The sequence below is a fragment of the Choloepus didactylus genome, chromosome 6, assembly GCF_015220235.1.
Source record: "Choloepus didactylus isolate mChoDid1 chromosome 6, mChoDid1.pri, whole genome shotgun sequence".
NCBI classification, from domain to species: domain Eukaryota; kingdom Metazoa; phylum Chordata; class Mammalia; order Pilosa; family Megalonychidae; genus Choloepus; species Choloepus didactylus.
In genome coordinates, this window is record NC_051312.1 from 129,527,026 (window position 1) to 129,542,976 (window position 15,951).

Sequence of the window (15,951 nt, forward strand, 5' to 3'; positions counted from 1 at the left end):
GGGCCACCCCTTCCACGTTTGTGTTACCGGGTCCCCCTCCTCCTGTTCCTTTTGCCCCTGAAATACTGAGGGGGGAGGAGGTGGAGCCCTCCCCCTGCCCACTCCAGCTGTCAATCCCCCGTCTGGCAGAGCCGTGAAGCTTCGTGACAGCTGTGGGCAACTTTCCACGGCCCCGCCTCCCGCCCCTGCCCTGCCCTCTTCCCCTCTTCTCCCTGTCACTGCTCTCCCTGCTCTCGCTCCTGCACTCAGATGGTGCTGGGCTGGCTCCCTCTCCTTTCCTTCCTTTCTTCGTTCGTTTCTTTCGTTCATTTCAGGTCATTGGTTCCCTCCCTCCCTCCTTCCTGTCTCTTTCTCCCTCCCTGTGTCTTGTCTTCCAAGTCCCAAGCGGCTGATAAACCTGTGACCTCATAAGATTTCTAATGACGAGATTGAACTTTTTAGCTTGCACCCAAGTCAAGTTCTTCCATAAACTAGTGTTGTTCACATGTTGGTTATGGGGTGGGTGTCAGCGGCCACAAAGTCCCCGGGGTTTGGCTGAGATGCCCCCGGGGTTTCTAGCCCGCTGGGGGTCTGACGCCTTCCCTGGGAGCTGGTCGCTGGGTCACCGTTCACCCCCCCAAGCTCCACCAGGGGCCCGTGTGGCCTGTCTTCTGGGATCAGGGTGCTCCTGGGGACGGGAGCCTCGCCCAGGGCTTACTGCTACATTCAGGTTCAGGGAGAAGATCAAAGTCCATAATTAAGTGTTCAGGGCAAGTTAAGTGTTCCAAACTTTGGTGCTAAAAATATTGTATTTAGTATGCAAATTACGCCCTGACAGCTCCCCAGAGCCGTGGGAGCCTGCACCTTGTTTATCATCACCACTGCTATTCTCGAGGTGGTAAGAATATTCCTCCTTCACCGGGACCATTTATACTTCATTTTTAAAAAGCCAAATTTCTCTTGTCAGGGAGGAGGGAGAACTGCTCAGGCCACAGCACTCGGGACCTTCCCTGCTTCCTCCAACCTGCCCCAGAAGAAGGGAAGAGAGAGAGAGACAGACAAAGCCAGCACCTCGAAGGCACCTTTTCCACGGAGTCTTCTCAGCTCTGCTGTTGGCAAGAAGGGCAAAGCGCTGGTCTTTCCAAGGTGCTGGGACTTGCAGGGGCGGAGGTAGGGAAGTGGGACACGTGGCTCCCCCCACCTTAGTCCCCAGCAGGACCCGGCTGCTCTGTGGGGAGGCGTCGCTGGGCATGCCGTGGGATTCCCATTGGAAACCTCTCCCCTCTCGTCTCGGTTGACAGTTTAGGGTCAGGGCCATGCTGCTGCCTGGGTTGGGAGTGAATCCCCAGGCTGGGAGTATGCACCTAGTGTGGGAAGGGAGGCCGGGAGATGAGGGAAGGAACTTTCTATAGAAGGGCCTGCAGCCCCCACCCCTACATATACCCACATCTACTTGCTCCTTTCTGGAGCAGCTTCTAACCTCCTTTGCTCCAAGTCCTGTCCACCTTGACGGCCACGGGCAAGGGCCTTCAAAGGCCCTCTCAGGCTCTGCTCCCCAGCACAGTTGCCAGAGATTTGGCTGCACCTGATGGCTAACGGTGAAGGTAGGGCTGCGCCTTCCACCCAAGGGTCCTTCAATGTGATTCTTGTCAAAGTTTTATTAGGTTTGGTCGATGTATAGTGATGTTACAGAGTCTGGGGCCCGGGGGCTCCCCCCAGGCTGCAACTCCCCCTCCTCCCTCAGGGCAGGGCCAGGCCAGGCCAAAAGGTATTCAGCAGCGTCTCAGCCCTGGGCTCCTCTAAGGCAGAGGCAGTGGAAGGGAAGGAAAAAGGGGAGGGAGAAGAGGCAAAAAGGAATAGAAAAGGAACTGGTTCCCAGCGAGTGTGGGGGGTAGGGCAGGTCCCCAGATGTGGTTACAAGCCCCGGCTTCCCTGCCTGCCCCCAGGCAGCCCAGTGATCTCTCCATTTTTATGAGGAGGGGTGCACTGAGGCCCTTCAGAGGCAGCAGAGCAGGCTGTGGGTGGGGGCAGAGCTCGTCTCCCCAGAGGCCCTCTTGGGGCCCTGCCAGATCCTTCCAAGGGTGTGGAAGCCACATGGGGAGCTGGGACAGGTCAGGATCCACCTCTGTGAAAAGCAGCGACTCAAATCAGGGGAGGGGAGGGAGCTCCAATTTTTGGCTTGGGCTGCTCTGGGGTTCATTCTGTGGTCTGGTATTTACACGGGTCTCCGAAGGCTAAAGTTGCCTGGGGCCTTGGCAAGAGCTTGCAGGGTGTGAATTGTCCCTCTGTTCCCACTGCATGCTCCAGCACAGCCAGTAACAGTAATGACCAGGCCAAGCCTGACAGGTAGAAAGCACTCAGCCTCTGAGCCCCGATTCTGACCCAGCAACCCCAGAGCCCCAGAGAAGGACAAGGAAGGTGGCTGCATCTTTGGTGCCAAGGAAAGGGTCCTGGATTGGGGAGGGGCACTCTGAGAGCTGCCCCTGAGCCAGGGGGTCCAGCCTGGGGGCTGACACACCATGCCGGGCTCCCTCGCACTGCCCTGGTGGAGCAAGGGTGCACGGGCAGCGAGGGGCACGGAGCCAAGCTAACACTGCAGAGCCTGCCAGGGGCAAGGAGCAGGCCGGGTCCACCCCGCGCCTTCCTGCCCAAGGCTCCCAGAGCTGGGGGCCAGCCTGGGCAGGGAGGAGGGCAGCAGGCTGCCGTGCAGGAGGGCAGCAGGCTCAGCAGTGTAGGATCTTCATGAAGGCCTTGCGGAACTCGACGTTGAAGGTGGTGTAGATGATGGGGTTCACGGCGCTGTTGACGTAGCCCAGCCACGTAAAGGCGCTGTACAGGACGGGTGGGATGTTGCAGTCACAGTGTATGTTCAGGATGTGCGTGATGAAGAAGGGCAGCCAGCAGATGATGAACACGCCTGGGGGAGAGGGCAGGGCTCAGCCCAGCTCCCAGGGCCCAGGGCGAGGCTGGACAGGGAACTGCTGGCCCCCAACGGGGTGCCCCGACTGCGAGCCGCGGGCCCTGCCCCGAGCACCGAGGCTGCAGCTGCAGCGGAAGTAACTCCGCAAGGGGAGCCCCGGGTCTTGGATTCTGGAACTGTCTCTGACACCTGATTGCAGGGGCCAGGTCACTTTGTCTGCCTGAGCCTCACAGTCCTTATCTGTTAAATAGATAACGATAATACCTGCTCCGTAGGGAAGAATAAATGGGTCAAGAACAAGTCCAAAAGGCTGACATTCTTCAAAAAAATAAACAAAGCTAGCAAAGGAAAAAAACCACAAAAGACTGACATTCTGACCCAAGTCAGCCAGCAGAAATGGAAATACTTACTCTAATTTCTGAGCATCTTTGAGAACGACAACTTCCCTCAGAAGCTGCAAGTGGAGCAGGTTTGCTCATGGTGATGGTGGAAGGCAGTTTGGGCCTGGCTACCTGCTCCACCCCTTCCTCATGCCATCCTACGCCTTCCCACCTGCATGGTCCTCCCACCCACTCTGCTTGTCCAACCCAGGTGCGCCCTCCTCCAGGAGCCTCCTGCCCAGACGGGCCTTCTGTGTGGAGGTGTGGGGTGCACTCGAGGAATCCCTGGGGGGCAGAGCAGGCCTGCAGAGCAGAGGCCCAGCGGCCAGGAGGAAGGTCCTGGCTTGAACCCTGCCCCGTGCACTCATCTCTCCTCCATAAAGCAAGGGTGGTCAGTAACACCTGCCCCACTCACTTTGCACGATTGTCAGGAGATCAAAGGGGAGCCTGGTTGAAGAAACACCGTAAACTGCCCCAAGTGCTACCCAGAAGGCCAGGTTACGTCAGTCCTCCAACCACCACATCAGTCCACCCCTTGATTTTTGGCCTTTATTATATGGTTTTCTAGGAGACCTTTGTTCAAAAGTCTTGCCCAGCTGGTGGGACCACAACATAATTAGATCAGAGGCCACCCCTCATGCCCTCTTTTATTTTCTCAGCTATGGTCCCACAAGGACTTACTTGGTTAAGCTCGAGTGAACTGAATTTCTCGGCTTCTGAATAATAGAATATCAACAAAAACAGTAAGAATAAAACTTAAGTGTGTGTGACTTTGCAGTTTATAAAATCCTTTCACCAACCGTGTCATTTCACCACCACCATAACTCTGAGAAGCAAGGAGACCAGGGAGAGAAAGGGACTTGCCCGGGGTCATGAGCTTGGGGTTGTCATGGCAGAATGGCCAAGTTCACAGACTCTGGAGTCAAATCGTGGGTCCCCTGTGGTCAAGTTACACAGCCTCTCTAAACCTGTTTCCCCGTCTGTAAATGAGCCTAGACTCTACCTCCTCGGGCTGGCTGCACTCCAAGGGTCTTGGCCTGAACCCAAGTAAGTGCCAGCCCATGACCGCTCAGCCGTGGTTAGGAAGGGCTTGGCAGGAACAGAACCTGCAGTGATGGGTCCATTCCCCCGCCGAGGCTGGACGGGGCTGCAGCCAGCAGCCAGGCCTACTCACCGAGCACGATGGCGAGCATCTGGGTGGCTTTCTTCTCCTTCTGCTGGGAGAGTTTCCTGCGGCTCATGGTCTTGAGAGAGGTCCGGGTTTTGCCATTGGGCATGGACTGGATCTCAAAGATCTTGGCAATCTTGGGGTGGTCTTTGGCATGCCCGTTCTTCTCCGGTTTGGCGGGGCTGTCGGGAGTGGTGTGGAGGCCGTGGTGAGATGGGTCGGGGAGGGTCAGCTGGTGGTGGCTGGGTGGGATGGGGCTGTACCGGGTCCTCTCGGGCGGGCTGGTGCTGGAGAGCATTTCCATCTCCAGCTCCTGGGCTCGGCGGGCAGCATCCTGCACCAGAGTCAGACAGCTCTGGGTAGAGCCAGCCAAGTTCTCAGGCATCAGCCACCCGGCTTCACCCAGGTCTCCCAGACCCTCCTGCTCCTGCTCCTGTTCTGGAGACTTCTACAAACATCACAGGATCACCCTGCCTTTAGAGGCAAGGAGGATGATCCCTGGGAGGCAGGAACTATTAGGGCACCTAATAGCCTGCCCCTTTCTGTGGGCTCAGCCTTGGTCCCCTCTTCCAGAGCAATCCTTATGCAGCCTCAGTGACCCCACAAGTATTCCAGGATGGGGATGGGGTGCTCAGTTCCAAGGCACTTCTCTTTTATTAACTGCACAAACACTTGTTGTGCGCCAGCTAAGTGCTAGGCGCCAAGCTGGCTGCTGCAGATAAATAACTGAATGACATTCAGCCCCTGCCTCCAGGGGCTGTTGCTCTCACTTTGCACAGAGGGCCCCCTGTTCCTCCTGCCAGGCTGAAACTAGTGGCCCAGTGCTCCTGTATCAAGGGCTGCCAGGCTGACTGAGGCACCAGCACCCACACATGGGCTCCACATTCTCCCAGCTAGATTGATCCAAGTGCCAAAGGGCTGACCCCTGGGACTACACATTTTCCCTGCCGGGCTCACCTAGGAGTCCTGGATTGATCTGCCCGTGGTCCCCTATGTTCTTCCTTATGCACCCCTGTTCTGAGGCCTTGGGGTCTCAGCCTGAGCTCCTGGGCTGCTGCCTCTGCCTGTATTCTGAGTTCCTGCCGTGGCACCTGCCTCAGAAACAACTCTTTGGAGTCCTGCCCTTGCAGCCCAGAAGAACGGCAGGGACCCTGCTTCTCAGGGACACCTGACCTGGACTTTGTGTGTGGCCCTCTGTGGGTTCTCTGGCCAGGCCTCTGCCCATCCAGAGGTTGGGACACCAGCCCATGCCTGGACACTGGTGCCATCGTCACTGGGCGAAGCCTGGGGCCTGCTGTGATTTGGTACCTCTGGGCTCTCTTCACCTGGCTGCCTCTCACTGCCAGCCCTGCAGTGAGCTCTGTTCCCTCCTCCCCAAGCTCCCACCTCCAGCTCCAGAACCTTCCTGTCCAGAAGTGAAAAGAACACGGGCCTGGATTTTGGAGTCATATAGGTCTGGGTTCAAATATGCACTCTACCACTAACTGTGTAGCCTTGGGTAAGTTACCTAACCTCTCTGAGCCTGTGTTTCCTCTTCTGTAAAGTGAAGATCCGTCAGATAAATTAGGCTCGCCTCTCAGGGTTGTTGTGAGGATTTGCAAAATAATAGGAACATGGTAGATGTTCAATAAATGGGAACGGCCATTATTTATTTTTATTATGTTACTATGGCCAGCCCTTCCTCCCCACCAGTTTCTTGTGCTGGGGGCACACATCTGAGCCTCTCAGAATAGAGCTCCATGCCTGCTTCTGAAGTGTGCACAGTGAGTATGCCCTCAGCAGAGGCAAACTGAGGGATCCCGGATACTCTCCTCCCTTTGGCCAGATGTCGAGGTTGCTGGGAATCATGGTGGGGGGGGGTTCTCTAGGGACAGAAAGACCTGGCTCTGGGTCCCTGACCTGGACACTTACCGCTCTCCGCCTGTTCACTGGGAAACTCCCATTGGACTTCATGAGTACGGTGCAGAGCCTCATGTCTTCAGGGTGAGTGCAGTTTCCCTGTGGAGTGAGCCAGCATGTGGGTCATGAAGGCAGGGAGGGACAAGGTGGGGTGGGAGACAGTCCCTGGAGATCCCAGACTTGGCACTGGGATGCAAAGAGGGTCAGCAATGGGAAGAGCAGGGGCCTGGGGAGGTCATCGAGGAAGGGTGAGGGCTGCTACTGCAATAGGAAACAGTGGGCAGGACAAGGGACAGAGGCCCTGATTTTTGTGCAGCACCTGCAAAGGGTCTGGCGCCCTTCTCACACTGAATCCTCAGAAACATCCAGTGAGGTCAGTTTTCCGAGTCCCGATTAACAGATGAGGAAACAGGCTCAGAGAAGTTAAGCAGCTTTCCCAAGATCACACAGCAAAAAAGTGGCTGTGCCAGGATTTGAACCTGATGTCTCTAACCCCAAAGCTCTTGCTCCTTCCATGCTCAGCTTCTCCAGGGAAGGTTGAGGAGAGGGGAGAATTCACCTCACAAAGAAGAGGTGGCAAGAGGAGAGGTTTGAGAGAGGTGAAAGACGGGCAGAGTGGAGAAGCAGGAAAGAGGAAGGAAGAAGGAGATGTGCATGGAGAGAAGGTCAGAGAGTGTGGAAGGCAAAGGAAACAGGACGGGGGAGTCAGAGGGCGGAAAAGGAGACAGGGAAGCCAAAGTGGGGAAAGAAGAGGCCAAGGAAACAGAAGGAAAGGAGCCCACGAGCTCCCAAGAGCTGCTGCATCCACACACACAGACACTAAGACCTCCAAGCAAAGACTCCTCCTCCCCACTGGTCCCCCCACTCGTCCCACCTCCCAATCCTGGAGACCCCAGGTCATGCCATGGAAGTCCAAGCCTTGGAAACCTGCCCTCTCCAGCTCCTCCAAGCCAGACTAGACCTCGTCCTGCTCTGGTGCCCCAGGTCCCACTGAGCATGGGAGGAGCCCCCTTGGCAATGCTTGCGGGGGGGGGGGGGGCATTTGGAGGGGAGGGGGGATCTCGGGACCTTGAGCGGGCCCTTCAGGTTGGCCCTGAAAGCCCGGCTGCTGCGCTTGGTGTTGACCCGCTTGCGGCGCTTGCGGAGGACGATGTAGATCTTGATGTAGACCAGCAGGGTGACGATGAAGGGCACGTAGAAGGAGACGATGGACGAGTAGACGACGAAGGCGGGGTTGGCGATGATGCACTCGTTCTGGTCTGGGGGAGGACAGCCCAAGGGGGCAGGGGGTGAGCAGGCCTCGTTGCCCCAGCGCCGCCCGGGCCCATTCCACATTCACCATCTTTACAGGAGTAAGAAACCAGCTAACAGGGGATAGGAACAGGTGTTCAAAGAGGCCTGGATGCGTTCGAGGTAAAGAAATGCCCAATATAAATCAGAGTATTAAGAACACAACTGCTAGCAAAAAATTAAGCTGTGATTGGGCAGCACTGAGTTTTTGCATGAATAGTCCCCTCATTCCTTGGTCATTAGTTTTATCATTTGTGTGCACACAAGCAGAGTGAGAGTGTTCAGAAGAAATGATGAAAGAAAATTTAAAAAGAGTCAACCATTATTTTAGTCTTTCCTGTATATTGGGGTAGGTCTGCGACTTTTTAGTTTTAGGGTTGAGATAACTTGGTCCTGTTTGCTGAGCTCAATGGTGTTCAGTTACCCGTTTTGAGAATCACTAATTGAGCCAAATTTCATGTTCCCTCCCAGGTGCAGCAGATGCCTGTGCTCTAGCTCGGGGCCTTCCCAGATTAATCCAAGTACACTTAGCTCTCTTCCCACTTCTCAGAATTCCTGTGACACTTAGATTTTGAACTTCTCATTTTCAAGACTTCACTGTAACCTGTCTCAGGATGGTGTCCAGAAGGCGCGTCTGCACTGCTCCTGTCTCCCTGACAAGAGTGAAGTGTGTGGTGCCAGGTCCCCGTGACTCCCATGTCTGAGCCTTACTCAGCCTCGCACGGGAATGGGTGCCAGGCAGACTCACCTCCTCCTCCTCAGTAGGTTTCCTGCTCCAGGTGGCTCTGTCCACCCTGGGGGCTCCAACCTCATTATGTTGTCAGGGGTGGACGGAAGCCCAGCAACACAGCCACCACCATCACCATGCATGTGTGCACACACACACACACATGCACACACACACACACAGAGTTCAGTTAGGTGTCTAGTGTGCTTCAATTTAATAAACAACATTGAAAATGCCCAGGCGTCCTGCTGAATCTTATCCCCACTTTTCACCCAACCCCACTGTGCCCCAGGCCATTGTTTCCTCTCTGGCCCAACCTGGAAAAACTCTGGGTTGGGCTTGGCCCAGGAGCCCCAGCCTGGCTTCAATCCTGGGGGGCTAATGGGACCCCACAGAACCCCCACCGACCTCTGCACCAGAGACCCTCAGGGTTCTTCAGAGCAGCAAGGACCCAGGCCAGCGGAGCCCCAGACAGACGAAGGCAGGACTCACCTGTGTTGTTGAGTCCAAAGAGCAGTGGGCAGGAGATGGTGAAGGACAGGACCCAGACGATGGCGATCATGACGGTGACTCGGCGCTTAGAGCTGTAGCGCGTGTTGTAGAGCATGGGCATGGCCACGGCTGTGTACCTGCAAGGGCAGGAGGCAGGAGACGGAGAGGGCCCTGAGATGGGGTGAAGGCCCAGGGACCTCTCACTTCACAACATGCACTCACCTGACACACTCCCACTCCTTGGGGCTGGACAACTGGTCTACCTTTACGGAGCCTGCCTGAGGGCTCTAACCCAACCTTCCTTCCTACCTGCAAACTCAGACAGTGAGGACAGTTTGTGATGCCCACTCAAGTTCTTAATGGCTGACCAGCTATTCCTTACTCCTGCATCGTATCTATTGCTCCAGGGTTTGAGAACTTCCACAGCCACTGACCAAGGTCACATAACTAGGAAGGGGTAGAGCTAGGGCTTCAGTCAAAGTCAAGTGCTTTCTCCTCTACGCTAGTCATTGTCTGGTCTGGGTATTCTGGGAAACATCACTGTCTATGGATGACCTTTCTTTAGGGAGTCTGTATTCTCCCAGACAAACACACACATGGCACGCACACATATGAACGCACAAACACATGAACTCACACAGTAACACACAGCATCACAGACAGAGCCTGACCCTGAAGAAGTAGGGCACAGCCGGAAAGGTGAATTACCAGCATCACCTCTCCCACCCTGGCTGCGGCTCACCTGTCGATGCTGATGGCACACAGGTTGAGGATGCTTGCTGTGCACATCATGACGTCCAGAGTAACGAAGATGTCACAGTGAATCCTGCTGAACTTCCACTCACCCACCACCTGGGGACAAAAAAGCCGAATGGGTGGACAGCAGAGGGTGAGGAGTGCAGGTGGAATCAGTCTTGGCCCTGTAGCTTGGTCCTCCTGCCGCACAAAGGGCCATGGGCTCAGAGGGCAGCTGAGGGAGTCTCGTGGGTCTCAGGCTGGGGTGTGGGGGAACAATGGGGAGTCGTGCCCCCGGGTGTCTTAGGCCCTTGCCTGGGCTCCTCTACTCCCAGATATGTAACTCATCTTTGTGCCAAGACTGTGCTAGAAGAAAGACAACCAACTTATACCAGGCACCTCAACCTTGAACCTGAATCTGTAAAATAGCTGTGACCACCTTGTCGTCCCCGCATTACCAATGAGGAACCGAGCCCCAGAAGAGCGCCATGACTTGCCTGGAGCCTTTCAGCTCTGCTTCTGGTCCTGCTCAGACCCAGTCTCACCCGGAGACAGGCAAGTCCTGCAATGCCCAGCACGTGTGAGGCACAAAGCTGGGGCTCCTATAAGTGCTGCTAAGAATAATGGTGAATGCAAGGTGCTCATAAGGTGGTATGTGGGAACGTTGTATTTTATGCCTGATTTGTCTATAAACCTTCAATTCCTCTAACGGGAGGGGGAGGGAGGGAAGAATGGTGAAGATGATGATTTTCTATGAAGCCAGAAGAAATGTCTGCCCCTTGTTTACCTAGAGAATGAAAGAAGGAAAACCTGGGACAGAGCTTTGGAGCGGACACAGGATGGGCTGGGGAGGGGCTGCTGTAATGCCCTCTGCCCCATATGATGGGAAATGAAGAGTCTGGCTGCCTGCAAGAGCATCCTGCATCCCTCTCCCTACATCACATGTGTGCAAAGTGCACACACAAGTACTCCCATCATCTCCCTTATACACATCCACACCTCCTATACACCCAACACTCATGCAGGCACACACACACGCACTCCCATTTACATACACACGCATGCACACACACAGCAGGCTGGCCCTAGCAACTCTGGTAGTTTGGAGCAGCCCCAATCCCTACGGTCAAAGGCAGGACAGGGAGATGTGCCTTTAGCGGCTACCAATCGGAGCAGAGAGGAGCAAGAGCGCCCCCTCCCGGGGAGCAGAGCAGGGCGGGTCCGACGTTGAGCCAATGACAGCGCGGCCCGTGCTCATCACCCCGCCCCCTTCTCCGCTCTCCAGCAGAAAACCCCATGTTGGCATTTAAGCGCAATGGTGGGCAATGAAGCTGCTGTTGTCGGGCATGGAGTAAACGGCATCTTTTCCTGGGAGACAGGAAGCCCCTTGTGAGGCACTGCCTTCTCTGGGGCTCAGATGGGGATGACCTAACAGGGCCTCTCCTGGGTTCTCCCTTGTGAGGACCAACCAGGTGGGCAGAGGTGGCAGCTGGGGGTGGGGGTGAAGGGGGATGGAAGGGGCTCCCTGGGGCAAACAGAGTCTACCTTTAGGGAATCACCTGAGGACTCTCCTAGGACTATTTGGGAGTTGCTTTCATGTCACTGGGGATGTAGGTCTGGGATGTCAGGGCCCTCTTCCCTGTCCTCCCTCTGCATTCCTTCTTTCCTGCAAACACTGACTGAGCGAGTTAGCTATATGCCTGGCTCTATCCTAGACTCTGGGCTACAGTTGTGAACAACACAGACATAGATCCTGCCTTCAGAGAGTTCTCGATCCCCACCCCATCCCAGAAGAAAGAAGGGGTTCCCTCTGTGGTCACAGGAGCAGCTGTTCTAGAAAATGGTTAGGGGCAGCAGAATCAAGAAAAAGTACTGGTAGCTTCTGTTCATCGAGCATCTACCAGGGGCACTGTACTTTATCTTATTTATTGTTTTTAAAACAAGGAGGGGATGCTTATCCCCATTTCACAGATGAGGAAACTGGAACTCAGAGGCGCTAAGTACCATGGCCAGGATCACCCAGCTTGCATGCAGCAAGGCTGGCATTTGAAGCACAGTCCCCTGGAACCTCAGCTTGTGCTCTTTCCTAAACTGTCTTGGAGGGTGCCATCTAGTTTGCCAAAAGAGCACTTGGTATACATCAAGAGTGAAAATGAGAGATTGTAATTCCCTGGATGGACAAACTGGAGGTCAGAGAAGGAAGAAGATTTGCCCTATGTCACTTGGCGATTGGGTAACAGAAGAAGGACTAGTGGACTCCAGTTGTCCAGCCCCTCCCAGGGCTCTTTCCTCTGCACCTTTGGATAGTCATTGGCATTCCTGCTCATGTGAAGCTGAGACCTGTAAGACGGGCATTGAGCTGCCTCTGCTAAATAATACTAATAACAAGCATATATTAAGCACTTACTGTGTTCCAGATACATCCCATTCATGTCTACATAAGGTTGATGGCAAACCAGAGGGTAAACGATAGGGCCACCTCTCCATGGAACCTCCAGCAGCTGTGCCCTCTTGCTGCTTGGTGACTTTGTATATGTTTGTTCCTCTGCCTGAATAAGCCTTCCTACAGTGTCACTGCTTCCTGCAAGCCTCCCCTGCAACCTGCAGGCTGGTTGACTTGCCCTGCATTGCTCCCAAATCTCCTGCGGGGACTGCTCTCCTGTGACCTCCAGCAGGCTGCACTGTGAGGGCCTTGCCATGTCTCTTCATTGATGGCAGGGGTGGTGCCACCCACGCAGGGGTGGTAGTGGGCAGAGAAGTGCTCAATAGGGGTCGAATAAGTGAATAATTAACTCCACGATCTTGGTCTCTTCACCATCACCACCTCATCTTCTCATCTGAAAAATGCACACAATCATTCTCATCTCAAAGAGTGGGGAGGACTTGCTGGATGGCGGCCCCTGGCTCTCTTCTCCCAAGAACTTCTCCCATGGCTATCCAGATGGAAGGTGGAAGAGTCAGGAACTGAAGCCAGTCCTCACACTCCAAGTTCACCATGCTTTCCAGATACTGAGCAGAGTAAATAACACTCACCCATTTCCGAGCCAAACAGGTATTGGCATAACAGGCTCTCGGGGGCATCTAACATCATCTGGAGATGGAATGGGATGGACAATCCTCTTGGAGAGAATACAGTATGTGGTTGTGAGGACACTTTGACAGGATGTCACAGATCCTGCTCAGGACATTCTTTAGGGGCTGTGAGAAGTTGAGACAATGTCCCTTAAGTGGGGCTCACCGTAGTGCTATTGTTTTGATGAGGATTCTCAGGGAGAGTTCGAGCATCGCCCTCTGAGTGCCTTTGTCCACCCTGCCCCCTGAAGCACTCAGCTCCCCCTTGAAAATAAAGTGAACAAGTATGTTTAACAGATCTGTTCGAAGGACAGATCCCAGGAATCCCAGCACAGCCTACGGACGGAACCAGCCGTGCCCTAGTGTGTCAGGGAGGGGTGGTGGGTCTGGAAGCCAGCAGGACCCATGCCCGGGTCCTGGGTGAGCACACCTCCCTCTGGGAAGAGGGCACCTCTTTGCCTGCGTGGTAGGGTGGAAGGGGTTCTCCTATGGAGAGGCACCAGAGATCTGTCATCAGCTTTATATTTGTCAGCATTGTCACAGCTGACATTCACACAGTGCTTCCTATGCAACAGGTACTGCTCTAAGCACTTTTCTTCTATTAATTCATTTGATTCTCAAACAATGCTAGGGGGTGAGTACTACTGTATCCCATTTTAGAGATAAGGAAACTGAGGCACAGGCAGGTTAAGTTTGCTCCTCTAAATATCCACCATTTTTCCCTAATGGTCTGAGACCCAGGCCCTGCTTTCAGAAGGGAGCAGGAGCAGAACAAGCCTAAAAACTAAAAAACGGGGGCCCTCAGCCAGGATGTGGGGTGGACAGTGTCTAGGGACGCCATAAATATGAGAGTCCTGGAGGAACTGGACCGTGGACCTGGGTCGCCCGTGTGTTTTTATGTTGCTTTGTGTTTGTTGTTTGCTGCTTTCCTTTGGGTCCTTCCTTAATGCTCAGAACCCTCGAGCCTCTTTTGGCCAGGCAAAAGGAAACCAAGGCCACGGTGGACCAGGAGGGGCCACAGATCCCTGAAGGTAACAACAGGACCCACGGGGAGCTCTCCGGGCTGGGGGGACAGGAAGGTGTGCCACTTCTCCTGCCTGAACTTCTCCTTGAGGTCTCTGCTCAAACCTATAAAAGGTTTCATGCTTTCTTTTAGCAACAGAAGCCCTTCCCTCCTGGGCAGTGGCTGTCTCTATGGCACAGTAAAGTCCTCTCTTGCCCAGGGCAGGAAGGTAAGGGCTCAGTGACCTGAGTGCCTGGCTCCCTTCCTATGCACCCAGACTCTCAGGCCAGCTTCAGCCCCAGACAGGCTCTCCCAGAATCCTGGACAGAGAAAGGGGCAGGATCTGGCTCGTGCCCACTGGAATCCCCTCGACCCTCTCACATCTGCCTGCCATCTCTGCACCCTGGAGGAGGGTCCACACTGAGGGGCTTCCCTATCAGCAGTTTCTCCCTCAGCTCTGTGACCTGGGTCAAGAGAGGCCACTTCTTAAAGCTTCTGTTTATATTCTGTAAGTAAAGAGAACATTATTGACTCCCAGGATTTCTGCATTTAGTGAGTCGATGACCGCAACACGCCAGGCACAGTTCCCGGGCCACGGCGGGGGGCCGCCTACCCACTGCTACCAAGTGCAGAGCTGAGCTCTGTCCGGGGCTGAGCCAGGGGCCACCACATGCTCCGTCCTGAGGACAAGGAGGCTGCAGCACAGTTTGTGGCAGCTTCTACCTGGAGATCCTAGCCACAGGCACTAGAATAAACTGGGGGTTGGGGAGAGAAACTAAGGAAAGCCTGGACAGCAGCCCCCATTTTTGAGTGGGGTGAGAGGAATGAAGATTTAAGGCCTAGTAGGGGGTCCCCACCAGTGACTCCCATTTCCACTACTGCATCCTGAGAAAGAACTACATGGAGCACAGAACCGATGCTGGGGTCAGACAGATGCAACCCAGCCTGGACTTGCCAGCTGTGCAGCCCTGGAGAAGTCGCTTAGCTTCTCTGACCATCAGGGTCGTCATCTGTAAAATGTTGAGAACAACGCCCACCTCTCAAGGCTGCTGTGAGGGTTACATGGGATAATGTTGCATATCAGTTTAACACAAGCTCCAGCACTCAGCAAGCACTCTGCAAATGATAGTTATGATGATTAAGGAGACAGCTCCCTGCTTTATAAGGAGGAAAAAACTGGGCCCAGAGGAGAAGGCATGACTTGGGGGAGAGCATCAGATGATTTATCGGTAGGAGCCTGGAGGAGACTGGGCTCCAGGCTTCAGCCCAGTGCCCTCCTGGGGAAGGTGCTGGAGCAAGGCGGGACCCAGACCTACCTCCAGGTAGACGACCCAGGGCATGACCAGTGTGGCTACCAGGAGGTCGGCCACGGCGAGGCTGACGATCAGGTAGTTGGTGGTGGTCTGCAGTGCCTTCTCGCGGGACACGGCCATGCACACCAGCACGTTGCCAAAGACAATGACGAAGATGAGCAGGGTGAGCAGCATGGCGTAGTAGTTGTATTGGGGCCTGTCTGCCTTCCCCTCAGACCCGTTGAAGGGCCGGCTCCAGTTCTGGTTCTCCAGGTCATCCTCGTACCAGGACAGATTCAGTGGATCCATTGGGGCAGCGGAGCCACTGGGTGGCCAGGCTCTGGCCAGGAAAAATGGACACAGAGTGAGCGAGAGGGCCCCGCAAAGCATGCTGCCCTCCTCCTCCCAAAGAGGGCTCTGAAGCTAAAACCAACACTGGCCGGTGAAAGATAGAACTCTCCAACTTCAGGACTTGATATTTTGCATTCAAAAATTTCCCTCAGGATGTTGGGGCCTGCTGCCATTATTCTGCTAGCAGGTGCTTGCAGATAGTAAAACTATCATTTTTAAATATAATTATATAGTATACGAGCAAGAATAATTTTTTACAAAGTATAATAAAACAAATGAGCAAGAGAAGAACTGATCAATAGGCACTTATTAACAAATCCCATGCACCACACACTTAAGATAAGTTAGGAGTCACAGCTTCTAATAGTAGGAACAGAAATATGCATTTACTCATTCTTGATTCTATAAATATTTATTGAGTACTATTCTATAAAGTGCTAGAGACATAGGAACAAATTAGACATGGTTCTGCAACTCAAAGCCTAGAAGAAACAATTAATCAATTAAGTCTATGGATGGTAGGAACCGGGAAATGGAATGGAGTATATGTGTGTGGAGGGCACGTATCCTAGTTTAGAGATTCAAGGAAGGCTTTCCGGAAGAAGTATTTTAAACAGATACCTAAAGAATGTGCAGGAATTAG

At 54.2% G+C, this 15,951-nt stretch overlaps 1 protein-coding gene across 3 annotated transcripts in view; it reads right to left on the reverse strand.

Annotated features, from left to right (window-relative positions):
- Positions 1-1,617: 1,617 nt before the first annotated feature.
- Positions 1,618-15,951, reverse strand: part of DRD2 (dopamine receptor D2) — a 61,509-nt gene continuing 47,175 nt past the window's right edge. For 2 of the 3 annotated variants that reach the window (XM_037841485.1, XM_037841486.1), the window contains exons 2-8: positions 14,982-15,297; positions 9,598-9,707; positions 8,856-8,992; positions 7,415-7,605; positions 6,359-6,445; positions 4,454-4,802; positions 1,618-2,896 (exon numbers count right to left, since the gene is read on the reverse strand). In XM_037841485.1, the coding sequence (XP_037697413.1) occupies positions 2,703-2,896; positions 4,454-4,802; positions 6,359-6,445; positions 7,415-7,605; positions 8,856-8,992; positions 9,598-9,707; positions 14,982-15,266 (1,353 nt within the window). In that variant the 5' untranslated portion in view covers positions 15,267-15,297 and the 3' untranslated portion in view covers positions 1,618-2,702. Of the gene's footprint in view, positions 2,897-4,453; positions 4,803-6,358; positions 6,446-7,414; positions 7,606-8,855; positions 8,993-9,597; positions 9,708-14,981; positions 15,298-15,951 lie in introns of those variants that run through there. The other variant, XM_037841487.1, reaches the window with a different exon arrangement.